General features: G+C 38.1%; 1 protein-coding gene across 5 annotated transcripts in view; it reads right to left on the bottom strand.

Annotated features, from left to right (window-relative positions):
• The window catches only part of TNPO3 (transportin 3), a 109,050-nt gene that overhangs the window by 41,612 nt on the left and 45,161 nt on the right, over positions 1-22,277 (bottom strand). For 2 of the 5 annotated variants that reach the window (XM_024762744.1, XM_024762751.1), the window contains 4 exons: positions 13,502-13,702; positions 12,433-12,506; positions 10,696-10,852; positions 885-1,028 (listed from right to left, as the gene is read on the bottom strand). In XM_024762744.1, the coding sequence (XP_024618512.1) occupies positions 885-1,028; positions 10,696-10,852; positions 12,433-12,506; positions 13,502-13,702 (576 nt within the window). Of the gene's footprint in view, positions 1-884; positions 1,029-10,695; positions 10,853-12,432; positions 12,507-12,805; positions 12,872-13,501; positions 13,703-14,613; positions 14,730-22,277 lie in introns of those variants that run through there. The other 3 variants (XM_024762758.1, XM_024762768.1, XM_024762774.1) reach the window with 3 other exon arrangements.

The following is a 22,277-nucleotide window of genomic DNA, read 5'->3' as shown; positions in this document are numbered from 1 at the left end:
CCTGAATTTTAGCTTCTGATCCAAGAATGACAGCAGAAATACACGAACAACATTACAATACCAAAAATGTCTCCTTGAAGAATATGTTTTCCTTTTCTTTCTTTAATTCACAGTGATATCAATCTAGTATCATGCTAAATCTTCTAAATTATAGTGCACCCGCACACAATCAGTATGGAAACACAGAGTTTCCATGCTAATATGTGTTCATGGAAGGAAAACCATCAGGGAGAAAGAGACAAAGTCACACCACCTCCAAAGACCTGTTTAACATTTGTGCTTGAGGTATTGCTGTTTCTTGTTCTAAAAACTAGTCTTATTCTAAGCACTCATTTACTCTTTGTCTACCAAGACAGAGGAATGTATTACTAGGCAATGTTACTTTTAAAGTTTAAGGAACAAATGCACAAGTATATAGAAATACAGTACTTCAGATCTCAAAAACCCAAAATTCATCCTATACATACCCTGATGTTTAAGTAAACTACCTCAATTACAAAGATAATATTTTGATTTGTAATTGTCTCAAACACCCAATGGCCATTATTAGAAACACACAACTTAATACTTTTAAAATAAGAAAAAGAGACCAATGGTTTTTTTGTTACTTGAATTTTAATATGTAAATCATTGTTCTATACATAATCTACATATAAGACTGCTTTCCTCTTAAACCTAACTACATTTTATTCTGAGCACTAAAACTAATATCTTAATTTGGTACTTGGCAACAAGGAAGGGACAGTGTTGCTTTCTTACCATACACTTTCCACTCACTCCACAAAACTCTGAAAACACTCTTATATCCCAGAAGGGCAGTTACCCTAAGTGACTATGTGCCAGAAACAAACAAAAACCATTTCATAAACAAAGCCATTACTTACCAAAACCTCAAAAAGGAGTGCTAGTAACTTATTGTTAGCCATGAAGTTACTGTCCAAAACTCCTAAGTTAAACCAACTTCCCAAACAGCGAAAGACCTTCATAAGCATTTTCTCATCTGTTCCTGCTTTTTCTACACAAGTCATCTGAAAAGAAGAAAAAAAAAAAGTTACAACAAATAATGTCAATCTTTATATTATTACAATCACCTTATAGGTGTAATGATGAGGATAACAATAACAGCTAACAGTTCAAAGTGCTTTTTAATTGCCAGACACTGTCTCATCACTCTTTTTTTTTTTTTAATAAATTAATTTTATTTATTTATTTTTGGCTGCGTTGGGTCTTCGTTGCTGTGCGCTGGCTTTCTCTAGTTGTGGCAAGCGGGATCTACTCTTCATTGTGGTGCACAGGCTTCTCATTGCAGTGGCTTCTCTTGTTGCGGAGCACAGGCTCTAGGCGTGCGGGCTTCACTAGTTGTGGCACGCAGGCTCAGCAGTTGTGGCCCACGGCTCTAGAGCACAGGCTCATCAGTTGTGGCACATGGGCTTAGTTGCTCCATGGCATATGGGATCTTCCCAGACCAGACCAGGGCTCAAATCCGTGTCCCCTGCACTGGCAGGCGGATCCTTAACCACTGTGCCACCAGGGAAGCCCTGTCTCATCACTCTTAATTCACTTAATCCCCACTAAAACTGTATAGGTATGTACTATTATTTTCTCCACTTTCTCAACTGGGAAGCTGAGGTACAGAGAGGTTATAGACTGGTTCAAAGATAGATATGTTTCAGAAACAGTTATCAGTATATTTCTTAGATCCAACTTCTGCATTAATGTAATCTTATCAACAGAATTGTCTTTAAAGTAATACTCATCATCTCAGCCATGAAAAAGAATGAAATTTGTCATGTGAAACAACCACGGATGGACCTGGAGAGGGTATTATGCTTAGTGAAATAGGAAAGAAAAATATTGTATGTTATCACTTATATGTGGAGTCTAAAAAATGAAACAAACAAATGAATATAACAAAACAAACAGACTCATAGATACAGAGAACAAAGTAGTGGTTACCAGTGGGGAGAGGGGAAGAGGAGAAGGGGGAAGATAGGGGTAGGGGATTAAGAGGTACAAACTACTATGTATAAAATAAATATGCAATAAGCATATATCATACAGCACAGGGAATATAGCCAATATTTTACAATAACTTTAAATGGAGTATAATCTATAAAAATTCTGAATCACTATGTTGTACACTTGAAACTAATATTGTAAATCAATTATATCTCAATAAAAATTAATAAAATAAATAACACATCTATACACTCGATTTTATAGAGTAGAAATAAGCTAGTTGTACTATTGTATATTGCTTCATGAAAAGCTGGTATTTCAGCTTCAGCACTGGAATACTCTAGCAAATATACCATCCACAGAAAGTGATATTACTATAAATATGATAGTTTATAAAAGAGAAAATGAAAAGTCAGACTAAAACTCACCATTGTTTCTCTTTGTAAACTGTTTTTGTGATGTATACTTTTTCCAAAGTAAGGTGTAATGCAACTTTTTCTGGATAAAGAATGTTTTAAAATAGGGACTTCTCTGGTGGCGCAGTGGTTGAGAATCTGCCTGCCAATGCAGGGGATATGGGGTTTGATCCCTGGTCCAGGAAGATCCCACATGTTGCAGAGCAACTAAGCCCATCCGCCACAACTACTGAGCCTGCACTCTAGAGCCTGCGAGCCACAACTGCTGAGCCCGTGTGCCACAACTACTGAAGCCCGTGCGCCTAGAGCCCGTGCTCTGCAAACAAGGCAAGCCACCGCAATGAGATACCCACGCACCTCAACGAAGAGTAGCCCCCGCTCGCTGCAACTAGAGAAAGCCTGTGCACAGCAATGAAGACCCAACACAGCCATAAATAAATAAATAAATAAATTTTTTTAAAAAAAAAGAATGTTTAAAAATAACTTTTGCAGGCAATGGATTAGAAATATCATAACTGCCATGGCATTTAGAATGCATGGGGGGGTGGTAGTGGTATGTAATCCCATAATGATCTAAATGCTGACAATTATACTTCCAAGTAGCCATGTTCCCCCTATGTTTGCAGTATCAGGCAATAATAATTACATACTTATTAGTTAGTGTGAATTACACTGAACTGAAATGAATGAAGAAAAAAGAAAAGATTCAAGTAAGTGCATGGCAACCACATACCCACATCCACACCAACAAACACACACACCTAAATCTTTGAAGCTCTTGCTATAAACTCATGACACAATCCCTTGGCCTTTATGTTTCCTGAATGACATTTCAATTTTAATAAGGTGTGATGTTTATAAATGGAAGGACTTGATTATACATTCTAACTACTGACTCAAATTTAAGACAGAATTTTGGAAAAACCCTACATCTAAAACTAGCTGCTCTGAAGAGAAGAAATTCTATTAATTAAATCAAACACTCACCACAGAGCTTCAGAACTAAGAGGTGCCTTCAGTTTCTCTTTGAGAACTGTATTATTAAAGACTCTTGTCTCTTACTAAAGTTAAGACCTCAAAAGCTAAAAGATATAATACCAGAAGAGCTCACCAGTAAAAATAGAGCAGAGGTAAAACATAATAGATCTTGAATTAACGAAATGGAGAATAAATAGAGAAAAATATTAGAGGCCAGGCTCAGTTTAAGAGCAAGAAGAATAATATTTTAAAAGATTATAAAGTTCAATACAATGTTTAGGAATAAGTCCATTCGAATAGACCAGAAAAGTATAATACTAACAAGAAAATAAGATAGAATAAAACCATTAAAGAGAATGTGGGGGAACTGAATGAAAACGTTCTAAGAAGCTTTTGGTATCTATTACAGCCAAATACCTATTTTTCTTGGTAACTGTGGACTAATTTCATGTTCTAGGTTCTATAACATGACAAGCTACATGACAGAATTATAGACCTTATTAAGTACCACAAGGATATATTTTTTAGATTTCATGATGATAAATCAAGCTAACACCTGTTGCCAGTTGTGATAAAGTGCTAAGTCAAGTCCAAGTGGCTAACCGCACTTGCCCATCGTGGCAGTAATGATGACTGTAAGGACTACAGTGGCCACTGAATTTTTTTTAGTTCATTTGAGTGCTTACAAAAAATGACAAGCTCGGGTCGGTTAACCCAACTCAAGTCACAGTCTGAGAACTAGACAGCTTCCACAGCAGCTCCAAATAAAGCTCTTATTTTTTGTAGCTGCAGGGCTAATACTGCTGGAACTCATATACAAAATTTAATTGTGTGGCTTGCTGAATTACAAACAGCAGTTGAATTTATAAGTCTCACCAAGTTTCTCATGTGAAAGTTCTGAAATTGACTGGTAAAGAATGGACTTCTGATGCATGGAATGGAGACATCTGGTTGGATCCTAATGAAACTGATAATCCTGAAACTCCAAGTCACTCTGAGTCTACCTTACCAATAAAAGTGGCCTGCCTTCCAGTGTCTGAGACTGCCTTCCTCAGCTTGAAAGCCCTGTAATAACCCCATCTGAGACAGATGCTTTGAAAGAGGATGCCCAATCTCTTCAATACCTACCACAACCAACCCTTGTACCAATCATAACTAGGGTCAAATCTCACAAGGTTCTAGGGGAACAGGTACATGCAGGAGGAAATAACTTATACACCAAGAGAACTGTAAAAACTTTGCTTATATGTGTCTGAAGAAAGCTGGGAAACATGCAGTAATGTATTCTAAAGGTGTTAGACCAAGGAAGGCTGAAATATAACACTAGATTGAGCCAAATTCATTGATACAAGTGTATTTCCTTGAGATTCTGGATTTAATGAGTATATGGAGCCTCTGGGAAGCACCAATAGTTATATCGTACTGCAAATACCTAGGATTTTGGAACAAATCTATGCTCTCTTCTGCAGGTAACTATTTTCCTTTTGAGAAGCAGCTTCTGATTTGCTACTGGGCCTTGGTAGGCCTATCCATAGGACACCAATCTCATCAACACCTGAGATTCCCATCATGAACTAAGTATTGTCTGAACTACCTAGCCAAAAGGTTGGGCATGCATAGCAGCAATCTGTCATCAAATGGAAATGATATAAGGAGACTGAGTACGGGAAGGTTTGGAAGCTACAAAAACGTTGCATGAGTAGGTGGCTCAGATTGCTTTGACACCATCTCTTCTTGCATTGATTCATCCCCTTCAATCCATGCCTGTGGCCTCCTGGGGTGTTCCTTACAAACCAGATAACTGAAGAGGAAAAAATTCAAGCCTGGATTACAGATGGCTCTGCATAATATGCTGGTACCACCTGAAGGTAGACAGCTGCAGCATTACAGGCCCACTCGGGCTTTAGTGAAGGCCAGTGCTGAAGGAAAACCCTCCTAGTGAGCATATCTTCAAGCAATACACATGGCTGTCCACCACGTCTGGAGTGAGAGATGACCAGAAATATGGATCTCCACTTATTCATGGACATTTGTCAATCATTTGGATGGATAATCAGGGATTTGGTAGCAACAGGATTGGAAGACTGGGGACAAGGAAGTCTGAGGAAGACGTATATGAATGATATATTTTTTGAATTTATTTTTTTATACAGCAGGTTTTTATTAGTTATCCATTTTATACATACTATTGTATACATGTCAATCCCAATCTCCCAATTCATCCCACCACCACCCCCACCCGCCACTTTCCCCGCTTGGTGTCCATACGTTTGTTCTCTACATCCGTGTCTCTATTTCTGCCCTGCAAACCGGTTCATCTGTACCATTCTTCTAGGTTCCACATATATGCGTTATGAATGATATTTAAATGGGCACAGCCTGTGACAATATATCTGTCCTATGTGAATACCCACCAAAGGGCATCCACTATAAAGGAATCTCCCAATGATAGACGGACCAAATGACAAACTATGATGTCAGCCTTCTTCCCTAGCCACCCAGTGCTTGCTCGATGGGCTCATAAACAAAGGCGCCATAGTAGCAGGGATAGAGGCTAAACATGGAGTTAACATGGATTTCCACATACCAAGGCTTAACTGGTAGACACTACTGGTGAGTGTCAAACCTATCAACAGCAGAGACCAACACTGAGTCCCCAGTGGCACCACTCCCCATGGGGACCACGTTCATTGATTATACTGGACTCCCATCATGGAGGAAGCAGAGATTTGTCTAGAGGATTAGACCCATATTCTGGATATAGAGTTGTCTTCTCTGCTTGTAATGTTTCTGTCAGCACTATCACTCATGGACTCACAGAATACCACATGCAACCAACATGGTATCATAGCTAATCAAGAAACTCATATCAGAGTAAAGGAAGTACAGCAACTTTGAGCTCTACTGGTTTGGAGATCTTGGTCCCAAAGAAGGAATACTTCTATCAAGAAACACAAAAATAATTCCAGTGAATTGGAACATAAGACTACCACCTGGACAATTTGGGCTTCTTATGCCACTGAACCAACAGGAACTTTACAGGCTGGAGTGACAGATCCCAATTACCAAGGAAAAACTGTGTTGCTTCTATATAATCAAAGCAAGGAGCTCTAGGTCTGTAACCTCAGAGGATTTTCTAGGGAGACTCTTAGTACTTCCATGCCCAAAAAGTTAATGGAAAACTACAGAAGCAACAATCCACAAAGGCAGGATGATGCTCAGACTCTTGGGGAATGAAGGCTTGGGTCACTTCACAGAGTAAAGAACCCCAAGCAGCTGAGCTTCTGGCTAGGGCAGGTGTCTTAGTCCATTCAGGCTGCTATTAACAGAATAACACAGAATAGGTGGCCTATAAACAATAGAAATCTTTCTCACAGTTCTGAAGACTGGAAGACCAAGATCAAGGTACCAGTGTCTGGTGAGGACCTGCTTCTTGGTTCACAAACAAATGTCTTTTTACTGTGTCTTCAGATGGCATAAAGGAGAAGGGAGTTCTCTGGGGCCTCTTTTATATGGGCACTAATCCCATTCATGACAGTTCCACTGTCATGACCTAATCACCTCCCAAAGCCAGATCTCCAATACCAACACCTTGGGGACTTGTTTTCAACATATGAATTTCCTGGGGCGGGGGGTTGGACACACAAATATTCAGCCTATAGCAGCAGACAAAAAAGAAAATGAGTTGTGGAAGAAGAAAGCCATCGATACCAATTATAGCCTTGTTAATCAATATATACGTGAGGGCCGTATTAGCTCTGCATAGTTCCTATTTGCTTGTTACACCACTGTACTGGAGTTTAAATGTATGTAAAAGAGTACATATGGAGGGCTTCCTTGGTGGCGAATCCACCTCCCAGTGCAGGGGGACACGGGTTTGAGCTCTGGTCTGGGAAGATCCCACGTGCCGTGGAGCAACTAAGCCTGTGCACCACAGCTACTGAGCCCACGTGCCATAACTACTGAAGCCCGTGCTCCTAGAGCCCGTGCTCCACAACAAGAGAAGCCACTGCAATGAGAGGCCCACACACCACAACGAAGAGTAGCCCCCACTCGCTGCAACTAAAGAAAGCCCACGTGCAGCAACGAAGACCCAACGCAGCCAAAAGCAAATAAATTAATAATAAATTAATTAAAAAAAAAAAAAAAGAATGTGCAGCTTCTTCAGCCCCAGACTCCTAGCTCCTCTGGTGCCAGCTCTTGCAGTGTACTGACGAGCAGTTACTCCAGCAGCGCCCTCCCTCACCCCCAACAGTTTTATAGCAAAGTGCTCCTGGCTCCTAAGAAATGTGCAACTTCTTCTCCAGCACCAGATTCAGTGCACTTAAATTCTCCAGTGCCTACAGCACACAGTAGCCAGCAGCTTCCCCCTGGCACTCCCACGCCCAGGTGATTTTGTGGCAGAATGCCTCTAGTGAGACACCTTCCCTGACAACCTTCTTGGGCTTCCTAGAAAGCAGATTTCCAGCAAGCTTGAGAGGACAGATTTTCAGCGGCATGCAGCACCACGATGACTTTTTTACCATAGCTATACCATCACCAACAGGGTCTGAATCTCAGTCCTGGGAGTGGAGTGAACTCTTCCTTCCTTGGAAACTCTATCTCAGCCTTGGCTTTAATGACTGCACCTTGTATCTGTTTTATTTCTATATTCTTTAGAGCTCTCTTTACCTCTTACTAGACAAGCCCTCATTACTATAGATGCCTGTTATAGTTAAACATTCTTTATATCAAAAAGCCCCAACAGGGCTTCCCTGGTGGTGCAGTGGTTGAGAGTCCGCCTGCCAATGCAGGGGACATGGGTTCGTGCCCTGGTCTGGGAAGATCCCACATGCTGCGGAGCGGCTGGGCCTGTGAGCCATAGCCGCTGAGCCTGTGCGTCCGGAGCCTGTGCTCCATAACGGGAGAGGCCACAACAGTGAGAGGCCCGCGTACCGCAAAAAAAAAAAACAAAAAACAATAGCCCCAACAAATTACTAAGTGGTTTCTCTCTCCTGACTGGACCCAAACTGATACTAAAAGGAACTAAGGATTCTAGATCTGGGGCATGAAAGTAACTAGATGAATACTAGTCATCTTTTTCTGTTAGGAAGTAAAGAAGTGCTCCAGTAGCCAAAGTTACAACATTTAAAGCATCAGAAGAATAACTTAAGTGGACACCCTGAATCAATGAAAATCCATGGGTCCATAATACAGCATAAAGAGAAAGCCAGGAAAAAAAGTAACATTTAAGGCATCTTTAAAACAAAACCCTTATACTGAAAACAGGAAATTTAAAAGTTAAGATTCATCCTGCCTTTCTAGTGGGTACTCAGAAGAATGCTAATGTATATGTAGAAGGAAAGACAGAGTTAGCAAAACATTATTTTGCAAACCACAATGAAATTATTAAGGCAAGGATTGAAATTATTAAGGCAAGGATTATAAACTAGAATTTAACATTTGTACAAACTGCATTATATTACAAGGGGGGAAACAAACTTTATAAATGGAAGTATCAGACTACCATCATCCTAATCCAGTCAATCCTAGCATCACTAACAGAAGGTCAACCAAAAAGTATAACTTGTGATAAACTGCAGCATGAAGTATCTAACACGTTTTCTGGCCAAAAATGTTTAACCTTTTAAAATTAATCCATCAAGCCTTTCTGTCTTTCTTCCCAGGGTTCTGGGAAAGAATTAAGTCCTGCAGAAAATGATCTGAGTGTCTATTTTCTCAGTCATCCTATGGATGGTATACAGGAGAAAATTCATTACAAACAATGGGTGCCTTAGGGCATTTGAGGCTTAATTCTCTTGAGGAATTCCTACCGAGTAGGGCTGCTTTAGATATAACTTCCAATTAGAGGAATTACAGAGAATAGAAAAACAAACTAAATGAAACAAAGACAAGGCAACAGAAAATCCAGGAGGTAAGAAGATGCTTTATAAAACTAGTCCAATCTCTTCAACAAATCAGTGTCATTTTGAAAAAGAAGGAGAAGAGGGACTGTGATTAAGTCATAATAATTTGATACAAGGTATGGTTCTAGACTGGATACTGATTTGGAAAAATGCTGTAAACGCTATTTTAGGACCAACTCAGGAAATGTGAATATGGTTTAGGTATTTATTAAATGATATAAAAACTTACTGAAATAGAAAGATGAAGCTGGATGACTGGAAAAGCAGGCTGCAGAAGGGTAGGTAGAGCATATTTTCATTTGGATTTTCAAAATCTGTATATATGTTCACAGAGGATATGTGCTAAAGGATTAATAAATAGTGTGATCCCACGTGGTTTGAATGTAATTTGCTTATCTACATTTTCTAATTTTCTATTATACTATTTCTTTAAAATAAATGGTTAATTGAAAAATACATTTAACTTAAAAAAGTTTCCAATGAATTTCTAACACCAAACTGAACACAATTTTAAACAAAATTTTGTTTTTTCAAATAAAAAGTTCTATGATGCTGAAGTACTGAAACACATTCCTGAAAAATAATCTACTATAAACCACACTGTTGAGAAAACTGAGCTGGACAATAAAGACCTAAAAATGAGATGTGAGCTAGATAACCAATTTAATACCATCTAGTAGTTCAGAAATCAGCAAAATTTTTCTATAAAGGACCAGACAGTAAATATTTTAGGCTTTGCAGACCATATGGCCTCTGTGAAAAGTACTCAATTCTGCTGTTTTAGCCCAAAATTATGGACACAGACAACATGTAACTGAATGGGCATGACTGTGTTCTAATAAAACTTTATTTACAAAAATAGGTGACCAGCCCATGGACCATAAATTTACCCACCCTGGTCTAGGGCATTAAAATTTCCACCTAATCAAAAAGTAACTCTTTTTTAAAGGATGGTGTAGTATTAGCTAATCTACAATTGTGATATGGCTCAAAGGTCAAGTCAAGTCCTGTACCACCACCCTATCAAAAAATCTCAATTCATCCCTTAGAGAGGATCCTTTCCTTAAGTAAATTTATACACACTTCCCTTAGCACGGTCCTTGATCAAGAGCCTACACTCAGTGGCATGAAGAAGCAGAAGAGCAAGGGACATGTAATCAGAAGACCTGAATTCAAACTCTGAATTAGCAGTAGTGTCACTCAAAGCCTGTTTCTCATTCATAAAATGCAGAGAACACCACCCTCAAAGCATTACTTAGAAGCTCAAAAAGTACAGCTTCTGAAAGTACTTTTTAACTGTAAAGTATTATATAAATGTCACCGTATTATCATTGTCAAATTTTGCTAAGAAAGCTATTTCACAATAGTGCAATTACTAAATAACCACCAAGGCTTTTTGCCCCTAGGCAGCAACTCAGTGTTTCAAACATACTCACCAATAGAGATACCACTGTACTAGAATAGAAGGCCAAATCTTCTATAATTTCTGTGCGCCGGTTAGCTCCAATTCGTAAGGAACGACTATGTACTTCTTCAGGTAACACTGTAAGGATCTCCAGCAGAAAAGGCAGAGAAGTTACATCATTGCTGTATCTAGGAAAGAAAAGAGAAGAGATAAAAGTTATTCAGAATGTGCACCACACCCACAACCACAGCCCCACACAATCACATAAGATGACAACAGCCATCCGAACAAGCACAACGAAAGCAGAATTCTCACTACTGTTAAAGGGAGAAAAATAGATATACTTTTTTGGAAAGATATCTAGAAATCAAAATTTCAACTTACATAATAATCTTTGACCCAGCAATTCCACTTCCAGAAATTTATATGTCAGAAAAATCTCACATACACATGCAGATGTATATGCACAAGTATTTTTTTATAATAGCAAAAATACTGGAAAAATATAAAGGTCCTCCATAATTAGGATAAAAAAGGTTACAGATATCATACAATGGAACATATACAACCATTATAACAAGTACCTATGTCATAACGTGAGATGTCCACAACATATTAAGCAAAAAAAAGGATATGAAACATATTTTTACACACAATTGAAAAAAATACATGTGTATGCATATTAATATATATGCACTTATTTATTTTAAAAGGCTTAAAGGGGGCTTCCCTGGTGGCGCAGTGGTTGAGAGTCCGCCTGCCGATGCAGGGGACATGGGTTTGTGCCCCGGTCCAGGAAGATCCCACATGCTGTGGAGCGGCTGGGCCCGTGAGCCATGGCCGCTGAGCCTGCACGTCCGGAGCCTGTGCTCCACAACGGGAGAGGCCACAACAGTGAGAGGCCCGCGTACCGCAAAAAAATAAAAAATAAATAAATAAAATAAAATGCTTAAAGGGAAGTCTAGAGGGCTATATAGTCAATCACCAATAGTGGTTACTTATAAAATACAGGAATAGGAAGAGGGGAAGGTATTTACTTTTTACTTTGAAAGTTTCCATACTGCTAGAATTTTTTCAGAGTATATATTAATATTATTAATAAAAAGTTTCTTAAAACAAAAAATAAATTATCCACGTAAAGGTTTTAATGACACACTATAGTTGGTGGTAAAAAGGACATCCACTTTGCTCAAAAATAATTTCCTAACCAAATGCCAAAATGCAAGCAAATATCAAGATTATCTTGCCAAGACCATGAGGAAATACTTTACTCAAAGCAGCAAGCTCCATATATCTAAAAATAATACTGTCCCTTTTAAAGGCATGAAATAAACCCCAATTGGTAAGAATGTATACTCATAACAACTTTCAACTTAATATAATCTTAAACATTCTGACAATGTTTTTATAAAAACCACTGATATGACAGTGGGAGTGATCCACAAGGCAATGAAATACGTTGTTGTAGTTAATTCAAGAAGCGTGTGTGTGTGCGTGTAAACTATGAAGTTCTTTTAAGTCGTTGTAGTTAATTCAAGAAGCGTGTGTGTGTGTGTGTGTGTAAACTATGAAATTCTTTTAAGTCCCACATGACATATTTCTGTAGTATTTAAATTTTAAATGATTTTCTTTTAATCTAACAAAGGTTAATAAATAATTCTACGTTAACAGTTTGGGGGGAATAGGCCAAATGTCTAGCTATTGCTAACAGATTTCTCTGTGTAGGTTAATGGTAAACGCTAGCATATAGTCAATACAAATTACTTACTTTTCTACCAATGTTTGTACACATCCCTTCCAGGAAGGCATCTGTAGAGCAAGGTCTGCTATTGCTAAAGCCAGCTGAGTAAAAAGAGATTAAATAAATGAATAGACAGATGAACAGAAATAGAGTTAGCATCAATATTAACTGGAAAGCAAAGAAACCAAATTTCTTCCAAACAATATGACAACTAAAACTGTGACACCACCCTCCTTCTCACTCCCACAGCTACATATCATGTAAATTCTTCTGGGTTAACTACAAATTGCTGGGATTTAAAAGTTAACCTTTAAAAACGAAAAACCAAATCAAAAAAATAACAAAAAAAAAGTCAGAAAGAACAGACTATAGATTTTCCTCAGAATATATCAATACTTACTTTTATTTGGCAATACCATAGAACTTCATGGACATATAAATTATACTCTGCCAAAAAGCCAAAGCTACTGACAAAGTCAGCCCTTTGACTCACTCCTCAAGTAATGGATTGCCATTTCCCTTCTCTTCATGTCTTATCTTGAAGGCTTATGCAAAAGCCTACTTCCCCTGCAAAGACACTTCTATGCCAGGCAGAGAACACATGTGAGTACGTACTCACTGAAGCTTCTAGTTTTCGTTTCTAATGTATTTCCCTACCTAAGGTGGAAAGGCCAGATGCTCTAGTTCACCACTTCATTCATGAGACTTTTACTAGTCAATCAGTCTAGAAAGGATTTTTTTAAAAGACAGGTATGTAGACTTCTGACCCAGGACAGTACTTTACCATCTACAATCTTAACAGCGGGTTGTGTGTGTGTGTGTGTGTGTGTGTGTGTGTGTGTGTGTGTGTGTGTGTGTGTGTGTGTGTGAGACCTCCCCCACTTTTTGGTATTCAAGTTAGTTTGGTATCAAATGAATTCTAAGATGAATACAAAGATTTAAATATTCACTTTCTATTCACCTATAAGAATATAGCAATGAGTCTGTAAAAAAGTTAACATCACTTCACATGGGCTAGCAAGCAATGTCAATCAAAATTAACTTGATAAATCCAAATGGTCTTACAAATTTTCCTAATGAGAAGCATAGGATTTACCTGAGTTACAATGACAGGTGACAAGTCTTTCAAGTTCTGGATATGGGTTAGTAATGAGTCCCGTAAAGAGGCATGAGAGTCTGTGGGGAGCTCATAAAATGAGGTCTGAATCTTCATTTTCATGGTCTGTGCAGCAAAATAGCATGATTCTACATCTTGCCGGATCTGTAACAACTGGTCTGAAATCTCCCATGCGTGAACCTGAAAGTAGATCAGACAAAAAGAGAGTCTTAAAAACTACTTTTCTAAACAACGTTTATGCCATACAACCTCAATACATATACAAACTTATTTAGACCAAAGTATAATGAAAGAAAACTCTGACAAGCTAAATTGCCCACTAATTCAGCCAAAACTTCAAACTACGGTATATATTTATAGGCCGTGCTCAACAAAAGTATTACCTAAAATCTTCTAATTGTAGGAAGGCATGACAGTTATCAACTGAATAAACAGATCTAATCCTGCTGACTAGAATTATTAATTGTGTAGGGGAGAGAGTATAAAGAAAAATGTCCCAAAAGTTTCTACTAAAACTAAAATGTCACTGTATAGCTTCCAACCCTAATCTATAGGTTGGATGTTTCTTCTCTTTTCCACTTAAAATAAGTAAGCTTTTGTTCACTCTAAGAATTGAGTCTGGAAGGTATTTTAATATATCTATAAATAGGAGAATATATTTCATATTGGTCTCAATAGGCCTACATTTCAATCTTTAGTACCTGACTAAAACTACAAAAACTATTTCACATACTTCAATTATTTTCTAATGTTTTCATATTTGGCACAGTGCTGTATATGCTACTAAAATCATTTCCACAGGAGCATCTATGGAAATAATAAAGAGAGCAAAAGCATAGAATTTGGTCTCTAACAGCTAGTAACAGTTATAAAACAAAACCTTATTTTGAAAGATAACTTTCGGAACAAACTCATGCAGTATAAAGTAGGCAACTAATTAACAAGCGATAAATTCTAATCCAATTCTATACCAAACTGCCTCTTCATGGGAGTGGGAGCAGGCTGAAATGGGCTGTTAATAATGGACTGAAAATCTTTTTCAATCCCAATTCAGGAACAGAGCCAACTGTAAAGAAAGATCAGAGATTTACCTACTCAATTTCTTATGAAGATAGAGCACTTCACGTAATACACAATGATTCTTCAAGATCTTTCCAAAGATAAATGGCAAGTCAAGGAAATGGCCTGTATGAGTTCCCAAAGTAAACTGAAAAGACACAGTTCCCAAAGTAAACTGAAAAGACTCTAAAACTCACAATGATATATCTATTGACATAAAACTTAGCTTTAATCAAGTAATAAGTTGGTGAAAAAACAAGCATGAAACATTAACTTCCTTCTAGATAAAATGTATTTATTAATTTTTTGTCCTTTTTACCCCTACCATACTGTCACAAAAAATCTTCCAAGCCACAGTTTTTAGCCATTCATTATCTAACCAGTAACCCAAGCACATCTACGATTTAATATGCCATCAAAATATACCTCCCTCAAATTGATACTTTAAAATATAATAGCAAATAAGCAGCCTTGGAATCACCATAAATGTCCTCATTAAAAACAGAGCAATTAAAGAGCAAAACCAAAGCACTACAGACATTTACAACAAAACTAGGTATAATCTAATTACCTCCAGGAACCCCAAAATATAAGTGGATGGGGACAAGCCAGTGACATCTGTAAGACCTGTTTCAACTTCAGTAAAAGGCAGAAGCAGAGGGAAACAATAGGGTATCTAATGGATCTAAGAGCAGAGAATACCAAAAGAGTCAACGGGTATTCACTAGAAAGCACAGGGAACGAATCTGTAGATGAAAACAGAAAAGGTTTTGCCCAATCCAAAAGCAAATGAGTTAAAGAGGCCTATGCAAGGTCTAAGGAGATGGAACAATCTAGCCTCTATACACTCTTAAAACTGAAAAGCGGGCTTCCCTGGTGGCGCAGTGGTTGAGGGTCCGCCTGCCGATGCAGGGGACACAGGTTCGTGCCCCAGCCCGGAAGATCCCACATGCCGCGCAGCGGCTGCGCCCGTGGGCCGTGGCCGCTGGGCCTGCGCATCCGGAGCCTATTGCTCCGCAACGGGAGAGGCCACAGCAGTGAGAGGCCCGCGTACCGCAAAAAAACCCAAAAAACAAAACAAAAAACTGAAAAGCCAGGGCAGGGCCCCAAACTGAGGAGAAACTGCTGTGAAAAGTCAATACTATACAGGACAAGTACAACAGAGACAAAGGAAAAAAAGGAGAAGGTAATAACAAAGCTCGGAAATCTTAGAAATCAAACTACCATATCTGTAAATACTATCTGAAAACAAGAGAAAAGGAAGCTCTATGAAGTTGGGAATACTATCCTTAACTATGCCTCCTTCCAAAAGTTCAAAAAACTAATTTCACAAGAAATAAGCTCAAATAAATAAGCTCAAATAAACAAGCTCAAATAAATAAGCTCAAATGCCATATATATAGCAACTGGGGGCCGGTGTGGATAATGAGAAGAATAGCATGCTTACAAAGAAAGTAGGCCAGAAAAACATTTTAAAAACTAGCCTAGGAGCTTCTCTGGTGGCACAGTGGTTAAGAATCCGCCTGCCAATGCAGGGGACATGGGTTCGAGCCCTGGTCCAGAAAGATGCGCGGAGCAACAAAGCCTGTGCGCCACAGCTACTGAGCCTGCACTCTAGAGCCCACGAGCCACAACTTCTGAAGCCCACGCACCTAGAGCCCACGCTCCACAACAAGAGAAGTCACCGCAATGAGAAGCCTGTGCACCGCAACCATGAGTAGCCCCCGCTCATGGCAACTAGAGAAAGCCCGTGTGCAGCAATGAAGACCCAACACAGCCAAAAATAATAAATTAATAAAAATTATAAATAAATAAAAACTAGCCTAAAGTCCAAAGGACATAGAAGCCAACTGAAAAAGCTCCCAATGGCCTAAACTAGAAAACCTGGGAGTAACAAATTATGACAGTATTGGATTATAATTCAAAAATAAAACAATATCCATGAGTCGATACTGATGTGAATAACAACTGAATAAATAACTGGGGAGAAGTTATTTGCAGGATATAAGACATCTTTTTTAACAGAAGAATGCTAGTTAATAAATGTGGAAGGAATGAAGGAAATAGAAAATCACCACCATTAGAACACACCAGAAATAACTGCTACAAGCAAGATTCATGGATAAATGATAAAATACAACAAACTATCTCCCCAAAATATTCATTGGTTACTGTGGTGGTTTTAATATATGTCCACATATTCTTTAACACTTACCATTAAGAACTCTGACTACTCTAGTAGAGAGACAACATGGAGACTTCGCTGGAGAGATAATATAAAGAGACCTAACACTACATGGAAAGCAAGTGGAGCCCAGTTAAGTCAAGCCTTCCAGCCATTCCTACCAGAGTGTCAGGCATGTAAGTGAAGCCATCTTAGAACCTCCAGACCACCCATCCACCAAATGGATGCCTCTTGGAGCAGAATCATTCACAGAACCTTGCTCAAAAATTTCCTCAAATTCATCACCACAAGGACAAGAGGATCAAATCTGCATCTCATTAAGCCTCTGGATCTAGGAGGCAATTTGCAGGAAATAAAGAGGAAAGCAGAACTGCATCCTAACTATGTAATCAACAAAATCAAGACTGTAGGAAACTCAACAGGTCAAAAGGCCCAGATTCCTCAACACAACAGGGAGAGAAAGAACCTGCAGATTAAAAAACACTCAAAGACCTACCTTAATTCACCAAGTTATACGTTTGTTTTGTGTGGTTTTTCTGTATCTGTGTTTAAAAAACAAAATAGAACAAAACAAACAAAACTCAATATTGCCTATTAAATTAAACTAGTATGAAGTCTTTCTCCCTAGTGAAATCTAACTATCAACCCACCAGGTCAGAACCCTTGTGAAAAAGTTCATTGATTGTACAGTGTCATGCTGTGCTTTAATTTGAATGGCAGAAACCAGCAAAAAATACCAATTATATCATTCTTATTATCTGTATTTCTGACAAACATTTCTATCTCCTTAAAAGTAAAGATCTCAAAAATGAAGGGCAGAACTAAAAGTCAAAACAAAACAAAAAAAATATTTCCTTCTGCGGAACTGTTAACTTGGGTGTAGGGATGCAAAGAAGATTTCTTTTTCAAGCACCTTTGATGATGTTTGAATATTTTTTAATGTGTCCTTTGGAACTGTCTTTAAAAATAAATATAGATTTGTAGCCCTAATATAGAAGTATCTCCAAGATATACATTTAATAAACAAAAATGTAGATGATATCATAAAATCCTTTTTGTAAAACTTTAAATTACACTTTTTTTTTTGGAAAGCATAGTGAAGCTTTTTAACATACAGGAATTAGTTTTATACCTGAAGCCTTAGCGTTCATAGCATTCATCAAGTGTTTCAACTTTGTTTTTACCACACTAGCTGGCTGTACACCAATTTTCCAGCCAAAAAAAAGTAGAAAAAAATTGATTAAATATCAAAAAGAACTTGTTTGAAGACATCAGAACTACCAAGACATCCAGAACATGAGGCCACAGATTCCAGAGAGTTCAGCCTAATATGTGGCTCCACCTTTCTCCACAAGGAATTTGCCTGTTTGAAAGTAGAAGACAAGAGGCTAAAGAGCTGAAGAGATTTGGGCAGTCACACGAGACTGGGGAGATGAAAAGTAGAATTCAGAGCCTGCCAAGGAAGAGGGGGCCTGGAAAATAGTCCAGATTTTCAGCTGGGACCCAGTGCAGGAAACAGGAAATGCACCTCAAAAAGGCTGATACTTCTCCAGGATACACTAGATGTTAGGCCACAAAATAAGTCTTAATAAATGCAGAAAGACTGAAATCACAGAAAGTATGTTTTCCAATCAAAAATGAAATGCAACTAGAAATTAACAGATGGAAAACTGGAAATTTCACAAATATGTAAAAATTAAATATCAATTCTTAAACAACCAATGGGTCAAAGAAGGGAAATTAGAAAATATTTTAAGACAAATGAAAATGGAAATACAACATACCAAAACTTGTAAGATGCAGTGAAACAGTGTTAAGAGGGAAATTTATAGCTATACATATACACTTAAATTAAAAAAAGAAAAATTATCTCAAATCAACAACCTAACTTTATACCTTATGGAACTAGAAAAAAAGAAAAAACTAAGCCCAAAGCTAGCATAGGAAAGCAAATAATAAACATTAGAGCAAAGATAAATAAAATAGAACACAGAAAAACCATGATTTGATTCTTCAAAAAGATCAACAAAATTGACAAACCTTTATCTAGATTTTAACCAAGCAAAAAGAAATGAAACGAAGGTGGGGACATTACTACTAACTTTACAAAAATAAAAAAGATTACAGGAAATACTATGAACTGTACACCAACAAACTGGATAATCCAGATGAAATGGACAAATTCCTAGAAACATACAATGTACCAAGACTGAATCCAGAAGAAACAGAAAATCTGAATAGACTACATTACTATACTTAGTGAACAGACTGAATCAGTAATCAAAAACTTCCCAACAAAGAAACGCCCAGGATCAGACGGCTTTACTGGTGAATTCTACCAAACATTTAAAGAAGAATTAACACCAATCCTTCTCAAATTCAACCCAAAAATTGAAAAGGAGGAGTAAACATTTCCGAATTCATTCTATGAGGCCAGGATTACCCTGATACCAAAGGCAGACAAAGATACTACAAGGAAAAAAAACCCTACAGGGGCTTCCCTGGTGGCACAGTTGTTGAGAGTCCACCTGCCGATGCAGGGGACACGGGTTCGTGCCCCAGTCCGGGAAGATCCCACATGCCGCGGAGCGGCTAGGCCCGTGAGCCATGGCCGCTGAGCCTGTGCATCCGGAGCCTATGCTCCACAACCAGAGAGGCCACAACAGTGAGAGGCCCGCGTACCGCAAAAAAAAAACCAAAAAACAAAAAAACACCTACAGACCAATATCCCTTATGAATACTAATGGAAAAAAAGCTTCAAAAAAATAGTATCAAACTGAATTCAACAGTGTATTAAAGAATTATACACCATGACCAAGTGGGATTTATTCCTGAAATGCAAGGGTAGCTCAACATACAAAAATCAAACAATGTAATGCACCATATTAACAGAATAAAGAGGGGAAAACCACATAAATATCTCAACTGATGCAGAAAAGCATTTGACAAAAGCTATCACCCTTTCATGATAAAGACACTCAACAAACTAGGTAAAGAAGGAAACTGTCTCAACGTAGTAAAGACTACATATGAAAACTCCACAATGAACATCATATTCAATGTTCAAAGACTGAAAACTTTTCAAAACTCTATAAGATCAGGAACAAGACAAAGATGCCCACTTTTGCCACTCCTATTCAGCATAGTACTAGAAGTTCTAGCCAGAGCAATTAGGTAAGAAAAACAAATAAAAGGCATCCCGATTGGACAGGAAAAGGTCAAATGATGACTGTTCACATACGACATGATCTTATATGTAGATACCCCCCAAGATTCCCCAAAACCTGTTAGAACTAATAAATGAATTCATCAAAGTTGCAAAATACAAAGTCAACACCCCCAAATCAGTTGTTTTTATATACTGACAATGAACGATCTGAAAACGAAGTTAAGAAAACTGCATATACAACAGCTTCCAAAAAGAACAAAATACTCAGGAATAAAGCAAGCTGTACACTGAAAACTATAAAATACTTGTGAAAGAAATTAAAGAAGACACTAATAAATGAAAAGACATCCTGGGTTCAAGGATTAGAAGACTTACTACAGTTGTTAATACTATCCAAAGTGCTCTACAGATTCAATGCAATCCCTATCAAAATCCTAAGGACTTATTTTGCAGAAAGAGAAAAATTCATCGAAAAATTCATATGGAATCTCAAGGGGTCCCAAACAGCTAAGAACAAAATTGGAGATCTCATATTTCCTTGATTTCAAAATTTATTATGAAACCACAGCAATCAAAAGAGTATGGTACTGGCATAAAGACAGATATATAGACCAATGGGAAAAAACAGAGCACCAATAAATAAACCCTCAAAAATATAGACAAATCATCTTCAACAAGGATAAGAAAACTATAAGATGGGGAAGGGAGAGTCTCTTCAATGAATACTGTTGGGAAAAGGGATATCCATAGACAAAAGAAAGAAGTGGACTCTCATTTTACACCATATACAAAAATTAGCTCACAATGGATTAAAGACCTAAATGTAACACCTGAAACTATAACTCCAAGAAGAAAGCATGGGGGACAAGAAATTTCATGACACCGGACTTGATGATGACTTCATGGATATGACACCAAAACCACAAGAAACAAAAGCAAAAATAAAACAAATAGGACTACATCAAACTCTAAAAACTTCTGCGCAACACAAAATCCAGAGTGACAAAGCAATCTATGGAATGGGAGAAAATATTTGCAAACCAAACATCTGACAAGGAGTTAATATCCAGAATATACAAAGAATTTCTACTACTCAACAACATAAAAACCAATAACCCAATTTTAAATTGGGCAAAGGGCTTGAAAAAAAAATTTCTCTAAAGACAGTATAAACATGGCCAACAAGCACAAAAAGATGCTAACATGACTAGTCATCAGGGAAATGTAAACCAAAAGCACAATCAGATAGCACTTCATACCTGTTAAGATGGCCACTATCAAAAGAAACCAGAGGGCTTCCCTGGTGGCGCAGTGGTTGAGAGTCTGCCTGCTGATGCAGGGGACGCGGGTTTGTGCCCCGGTCCGGGAAGATCCCACATGCCGCGGAGCGGCTGGGCCCATGAGCCATGGCCGCTGAGCCTGCACGTCTGGAGCCTGTGCTCCGCAACAGGAGAGGCCACAGCAGTGTGAGGCCCGCGTACCGCAAAAAAAAAAAAAGGAAAAGAAAAAGAAACCAGAAAATAAATGTTGGTGAGGACGTGGAGATATTGGAACTCTTATGCACTGTTGATGGTAATATAAAATAGTGCAGACACTATGGAAAACAGTATGGAGGTTCTTCAAAAAATTTAAAATGTAACTAACGTGATCCAGCAACTCCACTTCTGGATATATACCCAAAAGAATTGAAAATAATATCTCAAAAAGATATTTGCACACCCACGTTCACTGCAGCATTATTCACAAAAGCAAAGAGGTGGAAGCAAACTAAATGTCCATCAATGGATGAATGGATAAAGAAAATGTGATACATACATGGAATGGAGTATCCATTCAGTCTTAATGGATTATCACTTAGCCTTAAAAATCCTGTCATGTGCTGCAAAGGCATAGATGAACCTTGAGGGTATTGTGCCAAGTAAAATACGTCACTCATAAAATGGCAAATGCTGCATGATTCCATTTACATGAGCTATCTAAAGTAGTCAAACTCAGGGGCTAGGAGGAGGAGGTGGAGAGTCGTTCAGTGGATGCAGAGTTTCAGTCATGTAGGATGTGGGGGGCTCAGGGGGATCTGCTACACAACATGCATGTGGTCAACAATATTGCACTGTATGCTTGCAAAATATTGCCCTGTACACTTGCAAACTGTTGGGAGGTTGAATTTCATATTTTGTGTTTTTGCCACCAAAAAAAAAAAAGCTTAGTTCTGGCATAAAGACAGACACAAGACCACTGGAACAGAATAGAGAGTCCAGAAATGAATCCGTGCATATATGGTCAAGTGATTTTCAACAAGAACAGAACATCATATACAAAAATTAACTCAAAATGGATCAAAA

The sequence above is a fragment of the Neophocaena asiaeorientalis genome, unplaced genomic scaffold, assembly GCF_003031525.2.
Source record: "Neophocaena asiaeorientalis asiaeorientalis breed wild unplaced genomic scaffold, Neophocaena_asiaeorientalis_V1.1 scaffold681, whole genome shotgun sequence".
Taxonomy (NCBI): Eukaryota; Metazoa; Chordata; class Mammalia; order Artiodactyla; family Phocoenidae; genus Neophocaena; species Neophocaena asiaeorientalis.
This window is presented reverse-complemented; position numbering and strand designations above follow the sequence as displayed.